The 24328-nt window shown below is 36.8% G+C and overlaps 1 protein-coding gene across 2 annotated transcripts; it reads right to left on the bottom strand.

Moving 5' to 3' along the window:
- Positions 1 to 1553: 1553 nt before the first annotated feature.
- LOC139127368 (uncharacterized) lies at positions 1554 to 21053 on the bottom strand. 2 transcript variants are annotated; one of them, XM_070693284.1, is made up of 8 exons: positions 20854 to 21053; positions 13168 to 13267; positions 11553 to 12820; positions 11152 to 11241; positions 10644 to 10763; positions 9779 to 10162; positions 9109 to 9522; positions 1554 to 5042 (listed from the first exon to the last, which is right to left on the bottom strand). In XM_070693284.1, exons 2-8 carry the CDS (start codon positions 13200 to 13202, stop codon positions 4270 to 4272), a joined length of 3084 nt encoding a protein of 1027 aa, XP_070549385.1. In that variant the 5' UTR covers positions 13203 to 13267; positions 20854 to 21053; the 3' UTR covers positions 1554 to 4269. The 2 variants fall into 2 exon arrangements, with proteins under 2 accessions (XP_070549385.1, XP_070549386.1); XM_070693285.1 differs by lacking the exon at positions 20854 to 21053 and adding an exon at positions 17008 to 17025.
- Between the last annotated feature and the right edge of the window lie 3275 nt (positions 21054 to 24328).

Here is a 24328-nt window from a genome sequence, read left to right as displayed (position 1 = left end):
AAAATCAAATTTTGAGACAAAAAACGCGAGGGGAGTTGGCTGGGGACCTGGAGGCAGACAGAGTCACACACCGTCGGCCAAGCTACATTTTTTACCCACATTTTCTGGAATTTAATGAGAGGAACTAAATATTAAAGGCGGAACCTCCCTTTAAAAGGGCGCGAAGCTATGATGGCGGCGTTCATGTGGACATCGAACAGGCAACATGCGGGCACACGTTCCAGAAAATGCCACTTTTTAGATTTTTCCGGCCGCAAAAACTGTGGCCAGGTGTTTGACTGGGAGGAGAACTCCACTAAAGCGAGAACCTGGGATTGAAAAGTGCAGCTTTAATTGAAAATATGGTGATTAGATATTCAGATGACAGGACCGAAACACTCTGGAAGGAATAAATTTTTTATGCGAAATGCATGGTAGAATCTTTTCGTTAATTTTTTCGCTATTACTAAATGGCAACCACATTTGCACACGCTCATGTCTGACGAAACTCTCCGCCGTGCTTCAAACAAGTGTGAGAGTACGAAATTTCGCCAAGGAACTTATGATTTGAACTTCGCCCAATAGAACAAAACGCTAAAGTAGTAGTTCTTTGTTTGTTTGTTGTTTTGCTTGTTTGTTTGTCTGTTTTTTTTCAGACTGCATGGCCAATGCACGATATAAAGTGAAATACAGCTACACGCCCTGCCTCAGACACGCAATGAACTTCGTTAGGCATGCGCACTTTTATTTTCAGTCTACAAATTTTACAGTACTGAACAAATCTCCGTTCTCTGTCACTCGCCAGTTTTTGTGTATTTTGTTGATACTTACGGTACGGGTTTTAGGTAGATTTTGTCTATTAGTGATAGGGTGACGGACAGCATGCAGTGAGTAGGAGTGCGCCCTCTGTTACGATAACTTTGAAACCTTTGTCTATAGCTAGTGCGTGTGTTTCTCTGGCCCCACCGGTGAGCGTAGCACCAACCCATTGCGCAAAAATACAAACACGTTTAATGTACTCTTTCAATGTTCTTGGATAACGTTCATCGTTTTTCAAAATCACTTTGCGCTCTGCAGATTGTTATGGTGCATCGTCACTTTGAGCATTTCGCGTGTCGATGGTGAATTTACCAGACAGTTTGGTTTACTTGACATTTCAAAATATCTTCCTCTTTTGATTTCACTCTACTGTATTGTGCTGTAACTTTATGGAGCTAGAGACTGAGTGTTTATACCTTATGGGCAAGTATACGTAAATGTAACGGCTATTGTTTCGAATATGTATTTTTGATAACAATGTTTCGCGTGTTGTTGATGTCAATACCTCCCATGCATGTAAGCAGGACGCTGCTGATGTAAAGAATTCACAGAGACAGGAATGCAATTCAAGCAGTTTATTACTCATAGTGAAGATTCAAAAGCAGTTGTTCCAAAATAATCCCTTGAAGTTGAACAAAACCTGTAAGAGTTTTTATGTGATATCATTTTCGCAAAATTATGATTGTTACAAAACTAAAAGTACTTCTGTATGCATATATTTCAAATGTAAAGTGTGTGAAAAGAAAACAGTAGATGAGTCACAATCTTAAAGAAATAAAATTAACTGACATATTGAGAAAGCTTGCTTACGTTAAGTCACTAATACACTGTTTATAGATTTCTCATTAAAGATTTGAAACCTCATTCAATAATGTCAAGTTTTTAATCAATTCTACAATGAAATATTCACACATCTTAGTTAAAAAGCAGTTTTCATGCCCGCTTAAATTTTTAAAAAATCACATCAATGCTAGATATGATGGTGTTTGCTTCAAATATAAAATCCAATTTTGCCAATCGTGCAAATCTTAAAATGCAGCCTTTTGAAAATGCAGTTCAAATGGAAAGTGTTTTAAATATTTGTTACATCATCAGAAACATTATGAAGCTACGATCGAAGTAGAACCGCCATCTAAACGCATGGAACCCAGAAAGTCACCCACAAAGTCAACAACGAACTCACAAGCATGGATATCCACCGTTATACCCTCGCTGGTGCGTTCGTTGTTGACATTGTAAAAGTTAATCCGGTGATACTACTGACACTATGGAGTACAAATACCGTAATAACGTGAAAACAATACATTGTGGACAGGTTCAACGCCCTCGTTACTTTCTACATCTCATTGCGGTCAAAGGAAAACTTACAAGTTTGAAAAACTACTGATAACAATGTTGCTGAAAATACTGACACATAACAGTTTACATGTTTCCTGTATACATTTGTGAAACAGTCTGCCGTTTCTATTTATGTTTATCAAGGTTGGTTTTACTAATGCCAATAAAGTCTTTTACTACGGTACCTGTATGTTTCAAATACAACTCTTGAAAGTAAGTGTCGTTGAGACTTTCTTTTCACTCCTACTTAAATGAATAAAATTCTTGGCTTCCTCCGTAGACAATACAAAATTTACAAATTCAGGTCAAGTGGGATCTCGATCCTCACATATCTACTTTGCTGATACAGAATGTTTGAATGAAGAAAACGTGCCCAAAGTGTAATTAATGTCTGACCGAAATCTCTCTATCACTTCATGTTTTTACATAAAACAGGCGTACAACACATTCAATCTATCATTTTACTAGCATGAGTAATTCCGCTGACAGATGTCATGCTGTGATATAAATCTACAGTAATTTTGACAATTTACAGGCAATACTTTTGTAAAAATTAGTGTACAAGTCAATCATGTTCTCGACAGTCTTTATGATGTTTATAGAAAATATGTCATTTTAATAACGCATACAAAGTGTAAAAAATCGTGATTCATGAAGTAAAGCCCATTTAAAGTACAAACTCTAAAGAAAATCGTACAGTAAAATATAATCCACATTGAACTGTGCCAATTAATATCTGCTAAAATCCAAACATTTAGTTTGCTGAAGACAACGTTTTGACTAAATATCAAGAGGTGTAATAACGAAATTGAATTGATCAGTCTGCCATTGTTATAGGAAAATGTAGAACTGGTTTTAAAAATGAATATAAAATTGAAAATACCTCAATGAAAAGTTCACACAAAACCTTTGACCCATGTTAAAAAGTCTAGTACAACCACAGCGGAAAGAAATCAGTCCCCTAGTGTGGGGAGGGATGTGTTTTTTGTGAGATGGTTTACCTTATTTCATTTTATTAATTTTGACTGTGATATTTCAAATAAAGAGTTTGACTCCACACCATCTGACTGCTTTATACATTATCGACAATTCCTTATCTCCTCTCCAACTTGTGTATACACCACTGTAATTGCTCCGAAAACATAGCCAACTTGCTAATACGCTGTCCGTTTCAGCGGATTAATTGATTACGTCACCGTCCCTCCACCGTGGGTGGAGGGACGGTGATTACGTCAACAACACAGTCGTCACACACGTAGAATCCTGCGGACGTATACAACATGAACAGTGTGTCTTGGATTAGTAGCAGACTGAATTGACCGTGTTTTCTGTTAAAGTCGAAAAATTCTGACCTTTTTAGAGTGATCGTAGTGGAATGCAAGAAATCACAAGTGCTTTGGACCTCGTCCGACCTACAGGTAAAGTTTGAACATTGTATCTATTGATTTGCAGCAAATATGACAAGATTTGACAGCGATGCTTTGATCAATGGTTTCAATGAATACAACTGTCAATGCAATCATGTATAAAATTATCAAAACACAACTTGTAAAAAATATGAAAATTTCAACCGATTGCTTTGATTTTCACTTTCTCAGCTTCATTACATTCTGAAGTGAAATTCTAACCCTAACATGCCATGGAAAGTGTCAAGTATTTCCAAGAAAAACCATGATATTGTTTACATTTTGCAATGCAATCATGTCAAACCATTGAATACAAATAATACCTTCATCAATTTTCAAACATATTGTTGTAAACAAATATAAAATTTCAACTGATCATTAAAATTTCCACTTTCCCAAATCAATTACATCAAGACGTAAAATTCTAACGCAAACATGGTTGGGAAAATATCAACAATTCTCAAAAAATGAGAATATTTGTATTCTTGCATTCATTACAATTGCTCTTCAACAAACCAGAATACAATTTCTTGACAGTTGTACAAAAAATTACTCTTTAAAGAATACAAAATTTCAACCAATGACTTCAATTTCACTTGAGTCTTTTCTTTACACCATAACGTAAAATTGAAAGTTTTGATGAAAAAAGAGGAATTTTCACTTTGGATGGTGTTGTTGTAGAGTTGTATTTGCTGCAATACTTGCATAAACTGTCTTCTCATATTTCTTACGTGTAGATTACACGCACAGTGCCACTGACATAAACTATTCTTCCGTCTGCAAACAATGCAATGAACTGAGGTGTTCCATGTACAGTTACATCTCTCAGGTATTCACCCTGTGCACTAAAGATCTTTATTTTATTCTTATCTGCTACATAAATATTTTCTTCAATTGCATCAACACTGACTCCATGTGGATCTACTAAATGCTTATGTCCAAATGTGTGCAATGTGTTGAGATTACTGTCCAAAACATAGATACAATGTTCACCTCGACATGACACTATGAGTTGATATTTGCTATTCATGGCCAGATACCAGGGTTTACTGAGTTCTTTACTTGATATCATTTCACCAGCCTTGCTGTATTTTATCACACGGCCATTGTAGTCTGCTACAAAAACAGTGTTGTCTGGACCAAGACATATCATAGGGTACCTCACTTCACCAATATCTATTATTTGTTTCAATCTACTCTTTGCATCGCACACTAGAATGCAATTGTTACCTTTGTCGGCAATGTAATATAAGTTGTTTTTAGACATTTTCACATCTATTGGTGTGAATATATTTGGCAAGCCATGAAAAGTGATTGTTGATATGATCTGTGCAGTGTCTGCTGTTACTGTCTTCACACTGCCAGGCTGGTCATTAGGTCCTCTGTCACTGACAACTACTTCTCCATTCTGGTTTATTGACAATCCCCATGGCCTCCAGACTTCTCCTCGTCCACTGCCATACGTTGACAATTCTCTGATTGTGCCTTTGGGAACAATGCCTGCCATTACAAATGTAGGTCAAAGGTCATCAAAGCAGACTAGCTTCACAAAAGCTATTTTTTGTAAACAAAACATGACATTAACCCTAAACTGTTACCATGGCAATAACAGAAAATTACTGAAAGTAATCTGTTAGACCATCGTTACCATGGCAACATGTTTGAAAACCATTTTTCTTTCATTTTTTGTGAAAAATAATGCCAATATCTCTGCTTTTGACAGAAAAAGTGAATGTAGTTACAACAGTTGACCACTGACAAGGAATTAATTTAAATTAATTATGCAAACTACAAAAGAGGATGAATTTTCACCACAGTTGAAAGTGTTTACATTTCTTTGAATGTTGGTACTTTGGTGATGCTTTTTAACCAGTGTTTTAATTCGTCGTAAATCATCTTATGACATAACAACAACAACTCTGTTAAAAAATAGATATAGATCAAACTAATTGTACAAGTATATATCTCCAGAAAAAAACTTAAAATATGTTAAGCTCTTCATCAACAAATACTTAATTTATGGAAATTTCTGCAATTGTTTGAACAAGCATAGATAAGACTCCTTTTTTCTTAAGAATTCTTAATTTTTTTGTATAACATGTTAAAAATGCATTTGTACCAAAGTTGACCAAAGTTGATGGATCTTGCTATGTACATTGTACATACTATGATACAATATAAACAAAAGTTAAAAGTGTAACCTGGTATTCAGTTTGGTTGACCATCGCCTGCGTATTAATCTCCGATTTACTTTTTTCATCATTTGGCCTGTGCCATTTCTCAAACTTACTCAAGCCAACATGATGATTCTATGCACATACTTTGATCTTCATATAATTAATAGTGACTGCGTTGAGTGTTTGGCTGGATTTATTTTCTTTGTCAGTGCACTGTCTCCCTAATGCATACTGATATGCCAAGGTGTCCACTCAAGTCACACTTTGATTTGGAAATATTTGCAAGCTTAACTTGTGGATATACTGATATTCAGTGGTAGTAAGTTATATAGTTGTGGTGTATCATTTGAAAGACATCCACCGTATTTGTTGTGTTTTCTAAGTTGATGGTATTTCTTACTTGAAGAATGAAAACAAGGAAATGGCACAAGAGGATAAAGTAGATCACTAATGCAGGATTTTAGTTCAAATCTGCCTTGAAAATCAATACATGATTTTACACTCAGTTGTCTTGCTAACTGTCAGTGCATATAAATGGGCAGCAGTTGAGGTGATTGGCAAAGATTTCCCCTGTGTGTGATTATTCTAGCAGCTGAATTCTGATCCCATTGTTATATTCAATGTAAAATGAATTGACGATGGACCATATGATGTCATGCCCTTGGGCGGATTACCTGAAAGATTGACTGGGACTGGAAGAGAGCCCTATTTTTCTTCTCTGCTTCACCTGGCATTTTTTCAAATCTGACATTTTTTTACTTTCCCCTCAGAAGAATCTTGTTTCTGTGCACATATGCATGCCAATGTTCCCTATTCTTTGTGTGGGGATGAGTTCTTTTACAAGACATGACAAATGTGAATTGGGAATGAAATATTCAGCACAAAGTTGACATGTAATTACAGGCTTATGCCTATTGCATGTACCTGAGAATGCCTTGAAATTTAGAACAGAAACAACCTGCACTGCTGCAAGACTAATGATGGAGGGAAAAGTTATTGCAATAGCTTATATTGTGATATTCAGTGGCTGTGAGTTTGATATATGGCCAGAGGTCCATATATCTTTCTTTCATGAATTTGACTTTGTTTGTGTACCATCTATTTACTGTCTGTTCTGTGCTGTTTTGTGTCTATGTTTACAACTATTGTCTTACAAATTTTGACCTAGTGTTATTGGATTATGGATTGGTATGATTGCGATTATTTTCATAGTTTAGGTGGATGAATAACACATCCACCATATTGGATGTGTTTGTAAGTTGATGGTATAGAGGCACAAAAGATGGTCTCTGTATCTTTAATAAAATTACATATCAGCACATGTCCTGAGTACCACTGATCCCCACGCCTCGCCCTAATGCAGAGCTATCACCGTCTTCAGATTATCGATTTACTTAGTTAGGAAATTTGTGTTTAGTTTTGGTACTGAGTTGCCGTGTGAAAATTACATGTATTACAACAACAAAAAAGTGTTTATAACATCATAACATGTAACGGGCCATATAAGAGCTGATAATTTATGTTCTTACGTCAGAGGAGATATTGATACGGTAATGGGCATATGATGTATATTATATGCAGAACTCTTTTGCAATGGGGACTTTACAAAAATCAGGGTAGTGTTCTACAGTGCATTTACTTAATCAATGTCACAGCAGCTAATTTATTTCAAAAGGTATGGCAGTGCCATGCCAGAAAATTTCTAATTTGCATAAATTATCGTACTCATAATCGAAGTTTGGATGGAATGAGATTGAGATATTACTCTTTACAAAACATTGATGAATTGAAATGTGTTGCATATCATGATTTACAAGTTGTATGTTTAATGAGCTACTAAAAATCTTGTTTTCAAATTTCAATTTTACTATCATAACAAGGTATGAACTGGGAAGATATGAACCAAAATAATTAAGGACTACTCTGCTGATGAAGTATGCTGAAACAAAGGACAAGTTTCAGTCCTCATCTGATTTTTCCTTTTTAGCCGTCAATATTCCTCTTCTTCTCAGAAACCGCTAATTTCATTGCTCAGGGTGACTTATTTCTGGATCGCTCAAATTGTGGCAGGATTTGCATTTTGGTATCTTTTGGGAAAATTGTTCCCCCGTTCAGTGAAAGCTCTTCTCTGAAACCCCTTTTTCGCTGCTGTGGTTGCAGATTGTTAGAATTCGCATCGATGTTTTTAATTTTCTTTTCTAAAATAGCTTTCAGATCGGTTTGAAATTTTGTATGCACGTTTCTAGGGGTGACCTAGGTCAGGTTTGTTCACATTTTAGTGAAATTGCATATTTTGATTTTGTTTGTAGTTGTCCCAACTTTTTTGTTAAAAACATTTCTCCGAATTCATAGCAAATTTACGTGCTTTGGTCAGAAAATCATTGTCCGTAAAACCGTTTGTCCGATTGGTTGAAAGGGGTGGCCTAAGTCAGGTTTGTTCAAATTTTGTTGAAATTTATGTTGTATTTTAGCCAATATTTCCTTATTATTTTTTTTTAAACATCTTCCCTGAAATGCCTTCTTCTCTGAATTTTAGTACTGGCTTTTTTCTTTAATCGGCTTCAGTACAATATCTTCAAATCAAGCACATTTGGGTATCAGTGAGTCGAGTGATTGAGCCAAGGGGTAGGCACCGTGGATCACGATCTAGGCGGCCAAGTATCACTCTCGCCTTATTTGCCCTTAAGCTGTCCCTTCAATTCATTCTACCAACATTATAAACTAATGTAACTTTCATGATTTCCACTTGCTGAGTAAAACTTTTTGAACTGTGAAGTTGGCAATGATTCTAGCGCCCGCGGTAATACTATTTCACGTCAATAACTGAATATCGGGTAAATAAATCAATCTGTTACACTCAGTTGCTATTCAAGTGTGAAACTTAAAAATGGCAGTCATTTTATTGAAAACAGTATGATTTGTTTACATTTAACAGGTGTAATGACAGTTTAGGCAACATTAGGCAACATTAATTTAGGCAATATTAATCTGTATAAATTAATACCATGTAGAACACTTTCTTGTAGTTTTGAGATCAGACTGAGTGTTTTTGTTCATGAGAAAATCGATAAGTAAGTATGGGTCATCAGGGGTCTAAACGAAACCAGCAGAATTGAGGAGAAACGATATTTTCAATGCACCAAAATCGACATAAATGTTGCTCTTAACAAGAAAACAAAATAAAGACATATTGATTTTGACTTGGCTACGAACGACGCTTAGAGAAACATTATGGTCAACAATTTTCAATGAGTTCAAAATATGATCTTTGAACCGAAGAGATATAGCTACTAGTATGGATAATCTCTTACGTACTGAACACAGGACTAAAAATATGTGTGTGATACTCAGGATCTGTACGCCTTATTCTAACATGACTGTGTACTAACCTCTCATTATCCGGTCGTGAGATAATCTCACATCCTCGAGTTCTTCAACCTTTCTTTTCGTGATAGTTTTGATTGATAACAAATCGTAGATGAGCATCTTCTTTTGTTGTTTCAATTTTCCCCCATCTTCCTTGAGAACCAACTTGTCAGAAGATTGTTGTGTTCTTCTTTTCAGCGTCACCCACTCATCCACACTGGCTTTCTCACTTTCGCTGAAGGTTTGACTGTCCCCGGAGACTGTCGATTGCAGCTTGTCCTTGGTCTTTGTCTTCACTTCGATCCGCTTCCATTGGATACTGATGTTTTGCTCTTTCGTCTGCTTCTCAGCTTCCATATTCATTATGCTTACCAGCTCAACGTCACACAAATCTTCCGGCGATTTAGCACCTTTTGAAGATACCTGACGGGGGATATCTAAGCAAAGAGAATGTGCAAGTAGTGGAGAATCTGTAATAATGTCTTGAGTGATCCGTGGAGATATCATGACAATGCTTACAACAATGTCTTTTCTTTGATTTTGAGTTCTTTGATTTGTATATTTGTGTTAAATAAACTTTTCTTGCGAATGCAAAGTTGGTATTTGGCACAGGTAGTCAACCTTTTGATTGAAAAACATAGGTGCATAAAATTATAAATTTACAAGACATGAATGAAAATCACCATCGCATACCTCCACGTGTGATCTCTTCCTTACACTGTAAGTATTCCTGATAATCTACAAATGTTTCCAAAGACAACATCCTGGCACCGATATCATCTAGAATAGGTATGGATAGAAATGTTTCATCCGCCATTCTATCTAGCCTTCCTCTACTGTAGGCATTCCACAAGGCGTCCGCTGCATCTGAAGAACCACATCGTATGATGAAGTTCAGGCTCCCCTTTTTAACGCCTTCTCCAGTAAGGTCTGGATGAAGCGCTGTAACTCTATTCATATAATCATCAGCATTTGTCTGGGTGCTTGCATGTCTAAATAGATCATGCTCTATGTCAGCCATTGGTCTGTCGTTCTCGGGCACACCACCATTGACACGTAATCGTACACTAATGTGACCTGTAAAAATTAATGAATATTTTTATGTAATTAATACAATAGACGGCACAATAACTAGTTGCACTTTACAGCAGTATTGACAGAAATGTCATCATCGGCAGAGACAGCCAACAAAATCGAATATTAAAATAAATTAGTAGTAACAACGATAGTACAAGTTTGATTACTTTCCAAACTACCGGCAAACTATAAATTGACATTTTAACCAATTAATCAATCTACTGCCGTGTCAAAAAATAGTAACAGCAATAATCATGGATTCGGGGAGAATGAATTACAAGTACTTGAATAGTTGACTTCGGACTGAAACAAGTATTTCTTCGTTTGCGATTCGACCAAGTTAGTTTTTACAATGGCATTATCTAAGTCTTGAGCTGTATTCCTTGCACATCAAGAGATACAGTTAGGAGACGAACTTACACCCTGAAATACAGTGGTGGATTAGGAGTAGCGCCAAATCACAGTTACTATTGATATCTACCTTGTGTATTTTGATGCCGATTTGTGTCATCAGGATTGGAATGGTTTTCTGTACCATCACCATCACTGCCGTTATTTGTACTTGAATAAGTCCCCTGGTTGTCTTTCTGTGAACCATCACCTAAAATAAGACACATTGGGCAATACTCTAAATCTTCAATTAAATAAATATGATAGACTCTATTGCTAGAAGTCTGTCTTGGAAAGAATCCGTAAAAGTGACATCATTTATTTTTCCTCTTCAGCAATAACATGTTGCCTTCGGTTCAAGAATGAATGAGAATGAACAGTAGAACTTTCGGAACTCGTTTCAGTCACATGTCTTAAGAACACGGGATTACATTCAGGTAAATGCCAAGAAAACACTGTATATGTTTCATGTTCTACACACACTGGGGAACTGTCGATTTAAGAATAGTTGCGTGCTCATTTTACATTCATTTTCATACAACAGACGTTAAGCAAGTTTTTTTCAAAATATTTTCACAAGAGATACAAGGTGTACTGACCGTTTTTCAGCTTGAGCGTTTTTGTCCCTGTTTCTTCTTGGTCAGGTTTAGGATGGCATCTGGATTTATCATCTCCAGGAGACATTTGACCTGTAGACATGTTGAGCAAAAAAGCTGTGTTTATCAATGGAAATTAAGGCAACCTTATCTAGATAATGTTTCTAGACTAGTGAAAGCCAAACTGGCGTGTAGCAAGGAAACGTAGAAATATATTGTAAACCATCTTCGAAGTAGGTAAATGTACCTAGGGCACAAAGAATACTAGGATGACTTTCTAAAATAGTTCAGGGAAATGGCAGTGTAAAATGTGTATCATAAAGTTGACATCACCAATGTGATTAGAAAATTTGATGTCGCTACTCAAGTATGAAGATCATCGCGGTTCTTTAAAAGATGCCTACCTGGTCTCTCAGATTCTTCTTCCCCTGTATTGGCAAGGTTGAAATCTTCATGCTGATTTATGAAAGTAATCAACATGTTTTTTACATCGTCTGATACTTTCTTCGCCTTTACCTTCAGCATTTTCCTCAATGCCGCAGCCTTCTCAGTATACCGGGTATAATTATTAATAGCGCCGTTTATTTTTCTCAAAAGCTCGGTGTGGTTACTTTTCATATCAACAGCGCTTTCACATGCATCTAAATCAGGTAAATACTCGTCGATTGCCTTTTGACTAGACGAATACTGTGGTACCAGAAGTGGGATTCCGATTGCAATTGCAGAGAGTGACAATTTAACCGAGTTGATGGAAGATGGAGGCACAATAAGTAAATGCGATTCCTGTAGCAAGTTTATGGCTTCGGAAACTTCGAATGACTTACATTCAATTTTGAGATGGGGATGAGAATTAGGATTTAATTTACTTTTTAAATCATCCTCGCGACCTTTCGGTATTGAAACAATGACCCACTTTGGAGGTTCTTTTTTAATCGTATGTAAAGATTCAGCCACATGATTCATAACTTGTGCTAATACAGATTCGCTCGATAACGCTTCAATATCAACTTCGTCAACGAACATCACAATCTGAAACTTGCCACTTGTAGGAATTTTACTGGAGCGTTTAATGTCGAAAAGATTGTCATCGGGTGTAAGCATTAAAGAAAAGTGATTTATAACCTCGTCAGCACGTTGAAAGTAGTCATCAAAGTCGTCAAATATTTCTGAACCGATCGAAAATACGGCTTTCGCGTCCTTACTACTATCTATTGCAAACTCTTTCCAAATTTTGTATCGATATTCATCGTAACCAAGAATACTCAAAGGAGTGTCAAGTTTATACGGGTTTACAACGTAAAATGAAGCGTCAGGAAAGACATCTTCTCTTATAGCGGAAGCTGGTATTGATGTCACCATACTAAAACTGCAGATCATTTTAACTGACTCTAATTTGCTGATGTCAGGAAAATACGTCTTATGATTATGAAGCCATGCAATTTCTTGCTTATCTTGACGATATAAACGCGGAGGGTTTGGATAAACGAGATTGATGCCAGGTTTGCGAAATTCGTTCTGCTCTTCATCATTTACTTTGAAGGCAGTGCAATAAATTGTCAACCCTATTGCGTGCAAATAATATATCAGTTGTCGAACAGCAGCGGCCACTCCACCAGTGATTTGCACGCCAAGGTACGAGCAGACGACCAACGCAACCGGACGTTCTTTGTCACTGTAATATGAAACACATGGCAGACAATGAAATGTTATAGTGTCACTATGCAGTACTATTTGAATAACATTGATGTAATTTTTCCATGAAATAAACGTCTTTTAAATGAAAAGCTGATAACTTAACGGGGAGAAGTTTGGAAGGTTAAAGGGTTTCGCTTCACTTTGCATATACTCGTAGAAACGCGTTTTCAGCGGCGTCAATCATGTGTTACCGGAACAAATCAAGCTATAGAAAACGGTAAAAGGCGATACAACAGCGAAACAACAAACGAGCAACAAAGAAGAGAAGTTGTAAATCCTTTTTTATTTGGATGTTGAAACAATTGACTGCATCGACGTACTCACCTTGTACCTCGAAAACTACTTTCTGTCGAAGACATCGCTGTGTCAACGATTACCACTCAGTCTGTTTTGTTTTAATGTAAATTTGACCAGTAACCACCGTCTACACAGCAAAAAAGAGTAAATAAAGACTATCAGTTAGGTATAAAATACATAACGATAGTATGCACACATGAACTACAATAGTTAATTGCTAAAACGTAGCGATGCCATGCTATTGAAGGAGTGGCCTATCCATGAATTAGGTCAGGGTACACTGCAGGAATTTCTGCAACATAAATACCGAAAAGGGAAAATAGAGTCAAGTCAAACTAATGGCATTGATAACGCTAAATAATGGTCATTCTCAGTACTAACTCAGTAGATATCTGACAACCTGTCATACAAATTTGACCCTACTTAGCCACAAAATTTCCTTGAGGCATGAGCTTTTAGCGATATGTTTGTGTACACCTTACAAAATTTCATGCTTGTCTAAAAAGTTTTAAGAAGTTTCATATGTTAACAATTGAAAGATACTTGTTGAAACTGATATGAAAGTAGTGTACGAGTTCAAAAGGTACTTCTGACCAGAACTATAATTTTTCCTGAATTACAAAATGATTCAGTTTCATATTTTCATCATACTATTATAATGACGATTCTCATAGCAATTCTCTCGTGCTAAATATTCCAATCAGATAAAAACACTACATTTCTCCCACAAATAATGTAAACAAAATTAAAAATAGTTTTAAGTTCCCGATTACTTAAAACATAGCGCATGAATCGTGAATAAGACACTAATCGAAAGAATCAAGACAATTTCAAAGAAGTCACTCACTAGTCCCACAGTAAAACGCCTTTTACCTCAATTACACCACTGTGACACTGAACCAATCCAAATCAGCTCATACTGATTAAATGTCTTAAAAGGTTACAGTTTCTCGACAGTTTCTTCTAAGCAATAAGAACAAAATTATGCTTTGATTCTGAAAGAAAGTGTACCATTTCCTTCCGTCATGATATTATGTCGAGGTAAATTAAACAGATAATTGCAGCACTACATTTTACTGATAGCTCCAGGTGTGAAACAACAGTTGGAAAGGTTATCTTGCTGCCAGGTCAAGTTTTATTGTAACACACTTTGCAATAATGTATACAGTGCAGTACTTTACTATCTGTGAACAATTAATTAAGCAATTGCCTTTGGTTATTGGTTTTAACGGTCGTCTTGGTAACATAGACTAAGTTTACAAACTTAAATTCTAATTTATCTCTAATTTAAATAAAGATATTTGTAATGTTGGTGACAGTGAGAGATTACTAAAGGTTCTTTTTTGAAATCCAAACAAGTTGACCGATCCATATGTATTTCGCAAACTTCAAAGTAATTACACTAATGACAATATGAGCAAAATTTCAGTTTAAATTGTGCGATGGTTCTTGACAAGAAGATTTTTGAATATCATTCGTTGGCAATCTTAGGTTTTTCGCAAAACAAATATGGCCGCCAAACCACGCACGATAGAAATGATTTTTGCAAACTTCTAAGTATTTAAACTAAGGATGACACAAGTGAAATGTTAAAGTAAATGGTGAGTTGGTTCCGGAGAAGAATATTTTTAAAGATAAAATTAGGATTTTTGCAAAATCCAATATGGCGGCCAAACCATGTAATCGATTCATATGCCTCTCGCAAAGTTAAAAGTACTCAAAATATCAGGTCAATCGGTGCGTTGGTTCTGGAGAAGGAGATTTTAAAGATGGCGGCCATGTACACACGACCGCACTCGATTTTATTAACAAATTTCCAAGACCTAAGGTCATGCTTGCTATAAACCAAATTTCAAATCGACCAGATCCCAAGGTCATCAGGAGGAGCCAATTTAAGGTTTTTTGAAAATCCAATATGGACGCCAGGTCATGTGACCAATCGAAATTTATAGGGTCAAGGCACGACTACTCATAGGTACCTATTAACCCTGCAAGTTTGAGAAGTTTACGTCAAGCGTGTTTTGAGTTCTAGGTGAGCAAAAAAAGTTACGGAAGAAGAAAATGAAGAGGAAGAAGAAGAATCTTGATCGCCTACAAAAACAATAGGGCCCAGCCCCCAGACTTGGGCCCCTAAATATAGGATCTTAGTATAGACCGCACGGGCGTATGGAAGCTCGAAGCTTTAAGGTGAGAAGGGATCACATCTTTCTGCGAAATATCAGCAAAGTCAAATCGCATTAAGTTTAAGGGGAGCTGTGGATCACATTTACCTCCGGTTAGCAAACGTACAATGATCAAACGCCACTATCACTTTACTTCAAACAAACGCTTCATATCTGATAATATCAAATACTATTTTGACATGACTTTGGATAGTCTCTAAAGGCAAATGAGGCCTTTTCGGAAATATAAAAATGTTTCTCTATCAACATTCCCTTATAACATTCGCTTGAAAAGTCCACTACACAAGGAATGAATCTTCTCATAAATAAAAGTTAGGTATCAGTATCAGTTGTTGCCTCCTATCGTGATCTCCTGATGTTAAACCAAGCCTATTACACACGTTGAACAAGATAGCATTGCACGCATGTTTGCATGTTAGATTTTGTTTTTCGACTAGTCAATTAAGCATGTTGTAGTGTGTTGCAAGCATCCATATGGTGTAAAATTAATATTAGTTCACATTAAAATTCCATGGGACAATTGTGTGTTACGAATGCCGCGGAATGCAACAGAATATTGAACACGTTGCCCAAATGTCGCTGGCATCATATCAAGATCGAAGGCAAAGTATGAAATTTGATGTTGTTTAAGTTCATTTACAAATTTACCATGAGCGGTAGGAAAACAAACGCTGAATTAGCCCATTTTATTCGCATATTAATCAAACGAAAAATTACTGTTGTTTTTGCCTGTTTTATGCGCTGATAAACAACCAACACACAAAGCCTCTACTTGTTTACAAATGTGGTTGAAAACGTACCGTGTGATTGTTACTTGATCCAAGGAACGACAACTACACTGGAAACCATTGCACAACAACGTTATAAATTCGCGGTATGCTACATCTTAACTGTACTTAGCAAATGTTTGCATTTTCTAGCTTCTCTAGATGCGAATAGCAATAGTATTCAATGAATATGTTGTCAAAACAGAAGTTTTAGATATTGTGAACAATGCATTTTATTCATGCAGGCCACTGGATATGAACGATTTGCCTGCATTAGTAATTTTCATCATTTATTGCAATGGGAAAAATCATGAAGGAGTGAGTGAACTTATTGGAGAATCAGTTAAATTTAAACTCTCATGGTGTAACATAGGGGTACGTATTATAATTTTGGGCTATATGTCGCACGATCTAAGGCCAAAGAATAAGCTGATATTGATATTGAATCATTATGATAAGATCTAGTTTCAACTACTGCTGGTTATTTTGACAACGTGATGTATTACATCTAGATGGACAATGACAACAGAAAACCCCCGACACTGTTGGAGCGAAAGTCCAGAACTCCCGTCCCCTTCGATAAAACCCCGACACTGTTGGAGCGAAAGTCCAGAACTCCCGCCCCCTTCGATAAGCTAAAGTTATGAAGCGAACAACAATATTTAAACTAGCTGGCATTCACCATCAACTGCAGCTGCGACATCCGGTTGCTGTGCTCTTTTTTTTCACATTCACGTCTTGTAACACATGGGCCCAATACCATACAGGTGATGGTTTGCATCGAAAACCTGTTCAAGGTTTAAACAAAATCCACAGGTATTTAATCAAGCAACTGCAACATCTACCTTAAATGTTTCAGGTGAGCTAGGAATTCGTCAAATATGACCCCATCAACAATGAGAAATCATGAGATTCACCTGTTCCTTAGCCTTTCACGAATCTGATTACATTCTGTTGAAACGCTATGAGTATTGTCCACACTTGTATATTGAATAAGGAGTCTGATATCCAGGCTCTAACCGATGAACTAGACGTCTTGTATTGAAAACGCACAGACGCAGTCAACGAAAATACCTCGACAGGTAGATGTGTATAACAACTGTGTAAACAAACGCTATGTGTTCAGCATTGTTTATACCCTTTTAACGTAGAATTGCATTATCGTCCTTCCCTAAGAGTGGAATAACTAGGCAATTCAGAATATGTTTACCTTCGGGAATGTACCACTTTGGAAATGGGGTGCGATGTTTTTGAAGATGCGATGCCTAAGTTAAATTTTTCGATCATAGTTTGTACAAGGTACGTTAATTTTCATAGCGTTTTGATGATTTGCAATTAACACGATTTAACACAAACCATATGTGAAGTACTTACATAGCTAGAAACAAAATTGTACCCGTAAGTCACCTGCGAAGTTACAAAGTCATGGAGTATGTCCATCAAAGGTAGCTAACAGACATGTTCATGCACAGCCGAATTATTGACTTTTCTCTCAATGGCAATAGTTGGAATCAATGAGGGGTGCCTTAAAATATTTGGGTTACTCAGAGTTTAACAGATACGAATTTACGGTAGCATTGATGGTCGAAATGGTCGAAATCTGCATGGAGATCTACGAACTTGTAAGGTATGAACGATCAAATATGTGTGATGGATCAAAGAGAGCTGTGACTGCATGTATGCCTACGCTGACCATTAAATGCAAATTAGCATCAATTGAAAGGATGGGGAAGTGTAACCTTCAATAATTATGCAACACATTGGTTTCAGTCGGTGAATTTTGACAAACAGTGAACAGAACAACGGAAAACAGTTTGCCTTCAAAATTTTCAAACAGGTATACAAGCATACACTGGTCTTTGCAAGTACCACGTTTTTTACTTGATGGTTCATATTTAACACCTAATTGGCCGATTGGTTGCAAAATCAGATTTATCGGATTTAGGCCTAACTATCTTATCATGCGTCCCCTAGGGTACGGCACATGGGCTTACGTGCAAATTCTGTCATTTACCATCTTCCAGGTTGTTCCGTTCATTATTTGTTAAAACGGGAAGTCAACATAAAGCCCACATTTATAACTGTAATCTGTACGATCATTCATTTCCAAAATTCAAATTTTCCATATTTCGATTTATAAAACAACACAAAGTTAGCCTTGCTATAAATTTACGGTTCGATAATAATGAACGACAACTTCGGAAGTGTGAAGATTGTTTAAAGGAATCAGTTGAAACCACATTACCAAGGAATGTCTGATTTGGAATCATCCATAGCAAGCGATAAAGTGTAAGGCATATCATATTCATTATTGCGATTTTACTTATTGCCCCTACAATCAAACACTCTTGCGTCAAAACTTCCAATATTTCAGAGCAAGCAGTCAGTATACTTGTTGGCCTGTTATTGCCTGTGTGTCGAAATTGAATGTACCGGTGTGTGGCCGTCAATTGAGTCCATTCCGTGGGATATAAGCTACGTGATAAAACTTGTTTACTTCATACCAGCGCTGCACCTCACATTTCATTGATTCATAGCATTTAGGTCACCGAGGGAGCCCTCAAACAAATACTCACCCCTGGACAGGTTTGTGAACGAGTCTTTGTGAAAAGCCGGGCAAGATTCTACAACTGAAGTGTACAACCAACAATCTCCGCGGCAATCTCAGGAAATACAATCTCGTGAAAAAATGTCAGATCATGTTTCGAATTTTAGCTTTCTACTAGTATTTTATGACATTCAGTCTGTTTCCTGTTTAACTGGGACACTCTCAATACACCGCACACAGGTGTCGATACATAAACACAAATCTGAAGCCTACACAATCTCATTACATTCAAGTTCATCGTCGAAATGTAACAGTTCCAATGTGTACTTAATGGCAACGTCGAATGAAATAAATGTACTAGGCGGATGGCACACCATGGTGTGCTGAGTATGCGCGGCCAATTGGCTTCGCTCTTTCACGATAATGAAACGGAAGTTTCTTGCTTTTCAAACTATCACACATGGGCGAATGGAAATAGTTTAAAACAAACTGTCGCAGCACCAAAACATCCGATAACTTTGCAAGATGAGTTGGTTCCACACAAGCATAAAATCGTAGTATTCAAGCTTGGCTTAACTTCATGAATCACGTCAATGGTATGTCTACCCTATGTAATCCTAGTGATGGTCAATGACAGTAATGAATGAACGTTGCGATTGGTACAATGTGCATTTGCATTAACCATCACTTTTCATATTTTCACTAGTTCTATTTGTTTTCATTCATTTAGATTTTTGAGCTTTTCATGAAAATATTTTATAAATATTCTTGATATACTGTGATGTTTATGAACTAGTCATCGTCAACTGCATAGTACCCACTGGATCAACTGTTAGTGGAAACTTTTAAGTCCTCGAAGGCCGAGGGTATCCATGGATTAAGCTACGAGCTTCCGTCTGTTCGTCCATGCCGACATCTCAGACACTCTATTCCTTACAAACTAGGTACAAGGATTCTACACTGTGCCATACATATGCACGTTCATTGTTTTGGGTGTTGCAGGCATACTTAGTGCAAATTTAAATAATTGGTGTTTTGGGGAAAAAGTTCTCCTCCAGGAGAGACCTTGTCATACTTGGGTTATACAGTTTAATTTTAGAAATGAAAAATTATAGTATTTCTTGTAGAGTAGAGTGGACATTAGGCCTGGTAATGTTCAATGAATAAGTCGTCAAAATAGAAGTTAAGATATTGTTCAACTGGCAATACATTTGACTAAGGCCACTAACTATATTAGTCATGCAATCAGTTATTGCATTTGCGAAACTTCCATGCGAGGGAAACTGAACTTGGTGGAGAATCCGTTAAATTCACACTATTCATTCAGTTTTCCGATAATATTATAGGGATTAACTTAACATAACTTCTGGGGCTAACCTATGTATCAGACGATCCGTGAGCAAAGAATAAGCCACGTTGATATTGATTCATTAATATATGTTTACAAATTAAAGCTCTCTTCTGTGCTGGGACATTATCGGTTCGACACCTACTGAACCGGTATTGAAAACTATAGTCTGTCCATGTTTCAATACGAATAAATATGGCCAACTCATGACAGGAAACCGGACTTTCTGGAAGTCGGTGACACTCTATTCAAGGGCAGAGTTCATTTCCACAGCTCACACACTAGACTAAATCACCCAGTCTTGTAAACTTCGGAGCATGGCTCATGTACTACAGCCTGGGCTGAGAAACCCTGCATTAGCTGAGACAGTGTGATACATGAAATCCTTAAAGGTCTCACCCTTACATGACCTTTTGCGTAAACAAAGTTCCTATTTTGCGACCATACTATTACCAGTGATTCATTGTAACGGACGAATTCCATGTTATTTAAGGGCATTTTAATGACGTTTTCCACAATTAAGTTGCTAAATATTTTCGACATATGTTTGGCAACTTGACATGTCACACTCTGTTGGGTCACGGACGTGTTCCACAACTTTCAAACAAAATGGCGTCCACTATTGCCAACAGCTGCTCTCTTTGTATTTAAAGCCACATGCTTTTTCTGCTGTTAATTCACACCCACGTCTTGTAACATATAATAGCATACACGTAATACTCTGCATACAGAATCTGTTCCAGGTGGGATCATATTTTCAAGTACTCAATCAAGCCACTGCAACATCTATTTTAAATATTATAGGCCAGTTATGGATACTTTAGGCCTATATACAGCCAAGTCAAAAATGGGAAGTATAAGATTTACCTGTTCCTTAGCCTTTCACCAATCTGATTGCTGACTGTTGAAATGTTGTTAGTCTTATCCTCACTTATATCCTAAATAAGGAGGTTGGATATCCAGGTACCGGTAGATAAAACCAGACGTCTTGTCTTACAAACGTATTGAAATGCAGTGAACGAAAACACTTCAAAGGGTTGATGTGTGTCACAATTGTGTACACAAAGGCTGAGTGTTCAATACTGTAACATTCAAAACGTTTACGAGGTCATGGGTTCACTCAAACTCTAAAAAATTCGCACCGTTGAAATCTAGTGATTTGAATTCCTAGGATATGTGTGATTTTCTAAACAAAATTTAGTATTCATTCCATGATTATCGAGCAAGATTTCAAAGCGTTTTAGGCCCGAATTGGCATTGGGATATTACTAACAGGACGCCATACTTCATTAAGGTAGAACGCACCTCAGGGACAGACATTCGGACTCTCAAACTTTTACAGTTCTCTTCTGATATACCACATGTGGGGGTTCATTTGAAACCTCTTGGTGAAAGAAAACTTTTCACCAGCTTAGTTTTTTGAAATTCGAAAATTTTTATTTTTCGCCATAGAGTTAACACAGGGATGGCGGCCATTTCGAATTTCTAATATCGGTAAATCTTGGGTTATTTCTTTCTCTAGTACCAAAATTTGCACGGTGACCCCCTATTTTTATTCTTGATTTTGAAAGAGAATGATTGAAAGATTCCTTGAGGAAAGTTAGAGCGAAAGTTTGAGTCTTTCACTTTCGAGGTGCATATTACCTTAAGTATGCATGTCAACCACTACGTCGAACTGAGGTAATGATTAACGATTCTTACCAGGCGTCAATGGTAACACAGACATGTGTCTTATATCGCATTGTAGCTGCATAAGTTGCACACAATGTTAGGTAGATGTTTTCTATAATCACTGCACCAGTTCGGTCATCTCAATTCTATTTCCATAATAATTTGCTTGCTGACAGGCAGCTCCATCATTGAAATGATCGCGATATACTGATGATAGCCCACGAAGTTATTACTAACCTTTGAGGCAGTTGTGGAAATGAGACCTGTACAAGATTAATTTATGAAGCCTCTGACATCCTATTCAACGCGTGAAACCTCTGGCACTACACAGCATGGTATCAGCAATGTGTTTATGAAACTCTTGTAGGCTAGAATTTTATTATGGCCCCACCATTATAAATGTGTGCTGTTACCAGTCAGTGTGGAGTATGTTTGCACTCTGGAAGGTACCACTATGGTAATCGGGTGTGATATTACTTAAGATCATTAAACTTTTGACTTAAATCATTTATAAGTTTGTAATCTTCACTGTTCAAAATACATGCACTCTCTTGGAGTTGTCATAATTTGCAATTAACGTGGGTTAATTAAACCATTCGCTAAAAACAAAAGTAAAACTGACAAGTCTCTTGTAAAGTTTCAAAGTGATAGAGAAAGTCCATCGAAGACTGCTGACAGGCATGTTTATGCAGCGCCGCTCTACAGATAAATCTCCCAATTTTCTATTTTTTAAAATCAATCTTTAGTGTCTTAAAATTTCTTGAGCTACTCAGACTTCGCATTGACAACAAATGGCCAAAGTTTGCCAGGAGATCTACGATCTTACATGATGTAAACCATCAATAAACGCATGTGACAGATGAAAATATTGTTTACATGCACGACAACACTGACCCCTGGAACCGGGGAATTTGGAACCCAATGGTTTGACTGTGTGACTTTCGAGAAGAAAGTTTTCCTTCAAAATTGAATTGGCAAGCAGGTATTCTTTAATATAAATCACGTGATCTAGACATGTGAACCATAAAACTGCCGTTCCCAATTACAGGCTCGTTGCCTGTCAACTGGAATTTTAAATACGCACATCAGCGCATATGACATCATACCATGGTTCATATCCAACACTTTGATTTTGATTGACCCGTTAGCTAGTAAGCAGATTTACCTGAGTAAACTATAATATTATCATGCATCCTCTTGGGTACGACATATGGGCTTACATGCAAACTCTCTCATTTACCATCTTCCAGGTCGTTCTGTTCATTTTTTTGTTAAAACAAGGGGAGGTCAACATAAAGCCCACATTTGTAACTGTAGTCAGTACGATCCTTCCTTTTCAAGACTTAAATTTTCCGTCATGAAAATTACGCAGACGTCAAAATATACATAGTTATGACTAAATCAAAACACTTTGCCCTGTGAAGAGTCTTCAGTAATTACAGGTGGGGTGGGCTTGGGTAATTGAGGGAGGGTTGCCTTTAACAAAAGCTGATTCTAGAGCTTAAAGGTATACAGTCACCTGTAATCTAAATATGCCCATATATGGTCAAAGGCCATTCCTTGTTATTCAAATGCCAACACGAGGCGCTGTTTTTAAAAAGCGGCCACCATTTAAAGTCTGTGATTGGTTAGATTTTCTCTTTCCATGGTAACTGTGGTAAAATTTGAACAGGTGACAGTATACCTTTAACCTTTGATTGTCAATGTCATATTTCTTGAACAGAAAATCACCGACAAAATTCACCTATTCTTTTAAACACATACACATTATCCACAAGCTTAACAAGCACGGCATCTTACATTGAACACCTTGAACAGTTAAAACTTATGACAGACAAGAGACAAAACATATGGGACATGTCGCAAACTGTATATCAATTATCAAACGTTTTTTAATACACGGATTTAGCTGATTTTGTACTAGAAAATTGTTCATAGTTTTCTCATAATTTACAAAGTACTGTATAGTGAATAATATTTTCGGTGAAATTCCAAGTAAATGCTTGTACACATATGCTCTTGTAACCACCCAGTCTATTCAAGTACATTAATATCAATAATCAAGTGTCTACGTGTAAAAATCAATGGAAGCTGGGCCATGATGCACGATGATGCTATCACAAGAATCATGAGATTGCAATGGCAGTGACCATGCCATGAAGAATTTTAAGCTTATCGTGATAAACTGACACAGGCATATTAGTTTGTGCAGCTTGTGACCACCTTTGGCAGCTCACTAGACGAGCTATTACATGCCTCTAAAATCAAAGAAGGTATACCCCACATGATGTAATAGCAACATGTTGATGATGTAGCTGTCCAAATATAGTCATCTTGACAATTTTGGATATACAAATGATCAAATCATGTTTAACATGGGAAATCCAGTTTTTCGAAAATTATGCACTAAAATCGATCAACTATAACAGTATGTAATTATGTCAATGCGCCATTTGATGATGAAAATCATTCAGTTGTTTTTAAATGATTTTTAATCTAACATATAGATAAATTGTATGATGTCATTTGCAAATAAACTCCTAAATTTGGAGCAAAATCTTTGTGAGACACTTTTTAAATAAAAACGTTTTTCTCCAAACATGGGACTAAATACCCTTGAGGCCAGACACCATTTGCCTGATGTCAGAAGCTTAAACAGTCAACTGCCCTT

The sequence above is a fragment of the Ptychodera flava genome, unplaced genomic scaffold, assembly GCF_041260155.1.
Source record: "Ptychodera flava strain L36383 unplaced genomic scaffold, AS_Pfla_20210202 Scaffold_31__1_contigs__length_3010019_pilon, whole genome shotgun sequence".
NCBI lineage: Eukaryota > Metazoa > Hemichordata > Enteropneusta > Ptychoderidae > Ptychodera > Ptychodera flava.
This window is presented reverse-complemented; position numbering and strand designations above follow the sequence as displayed.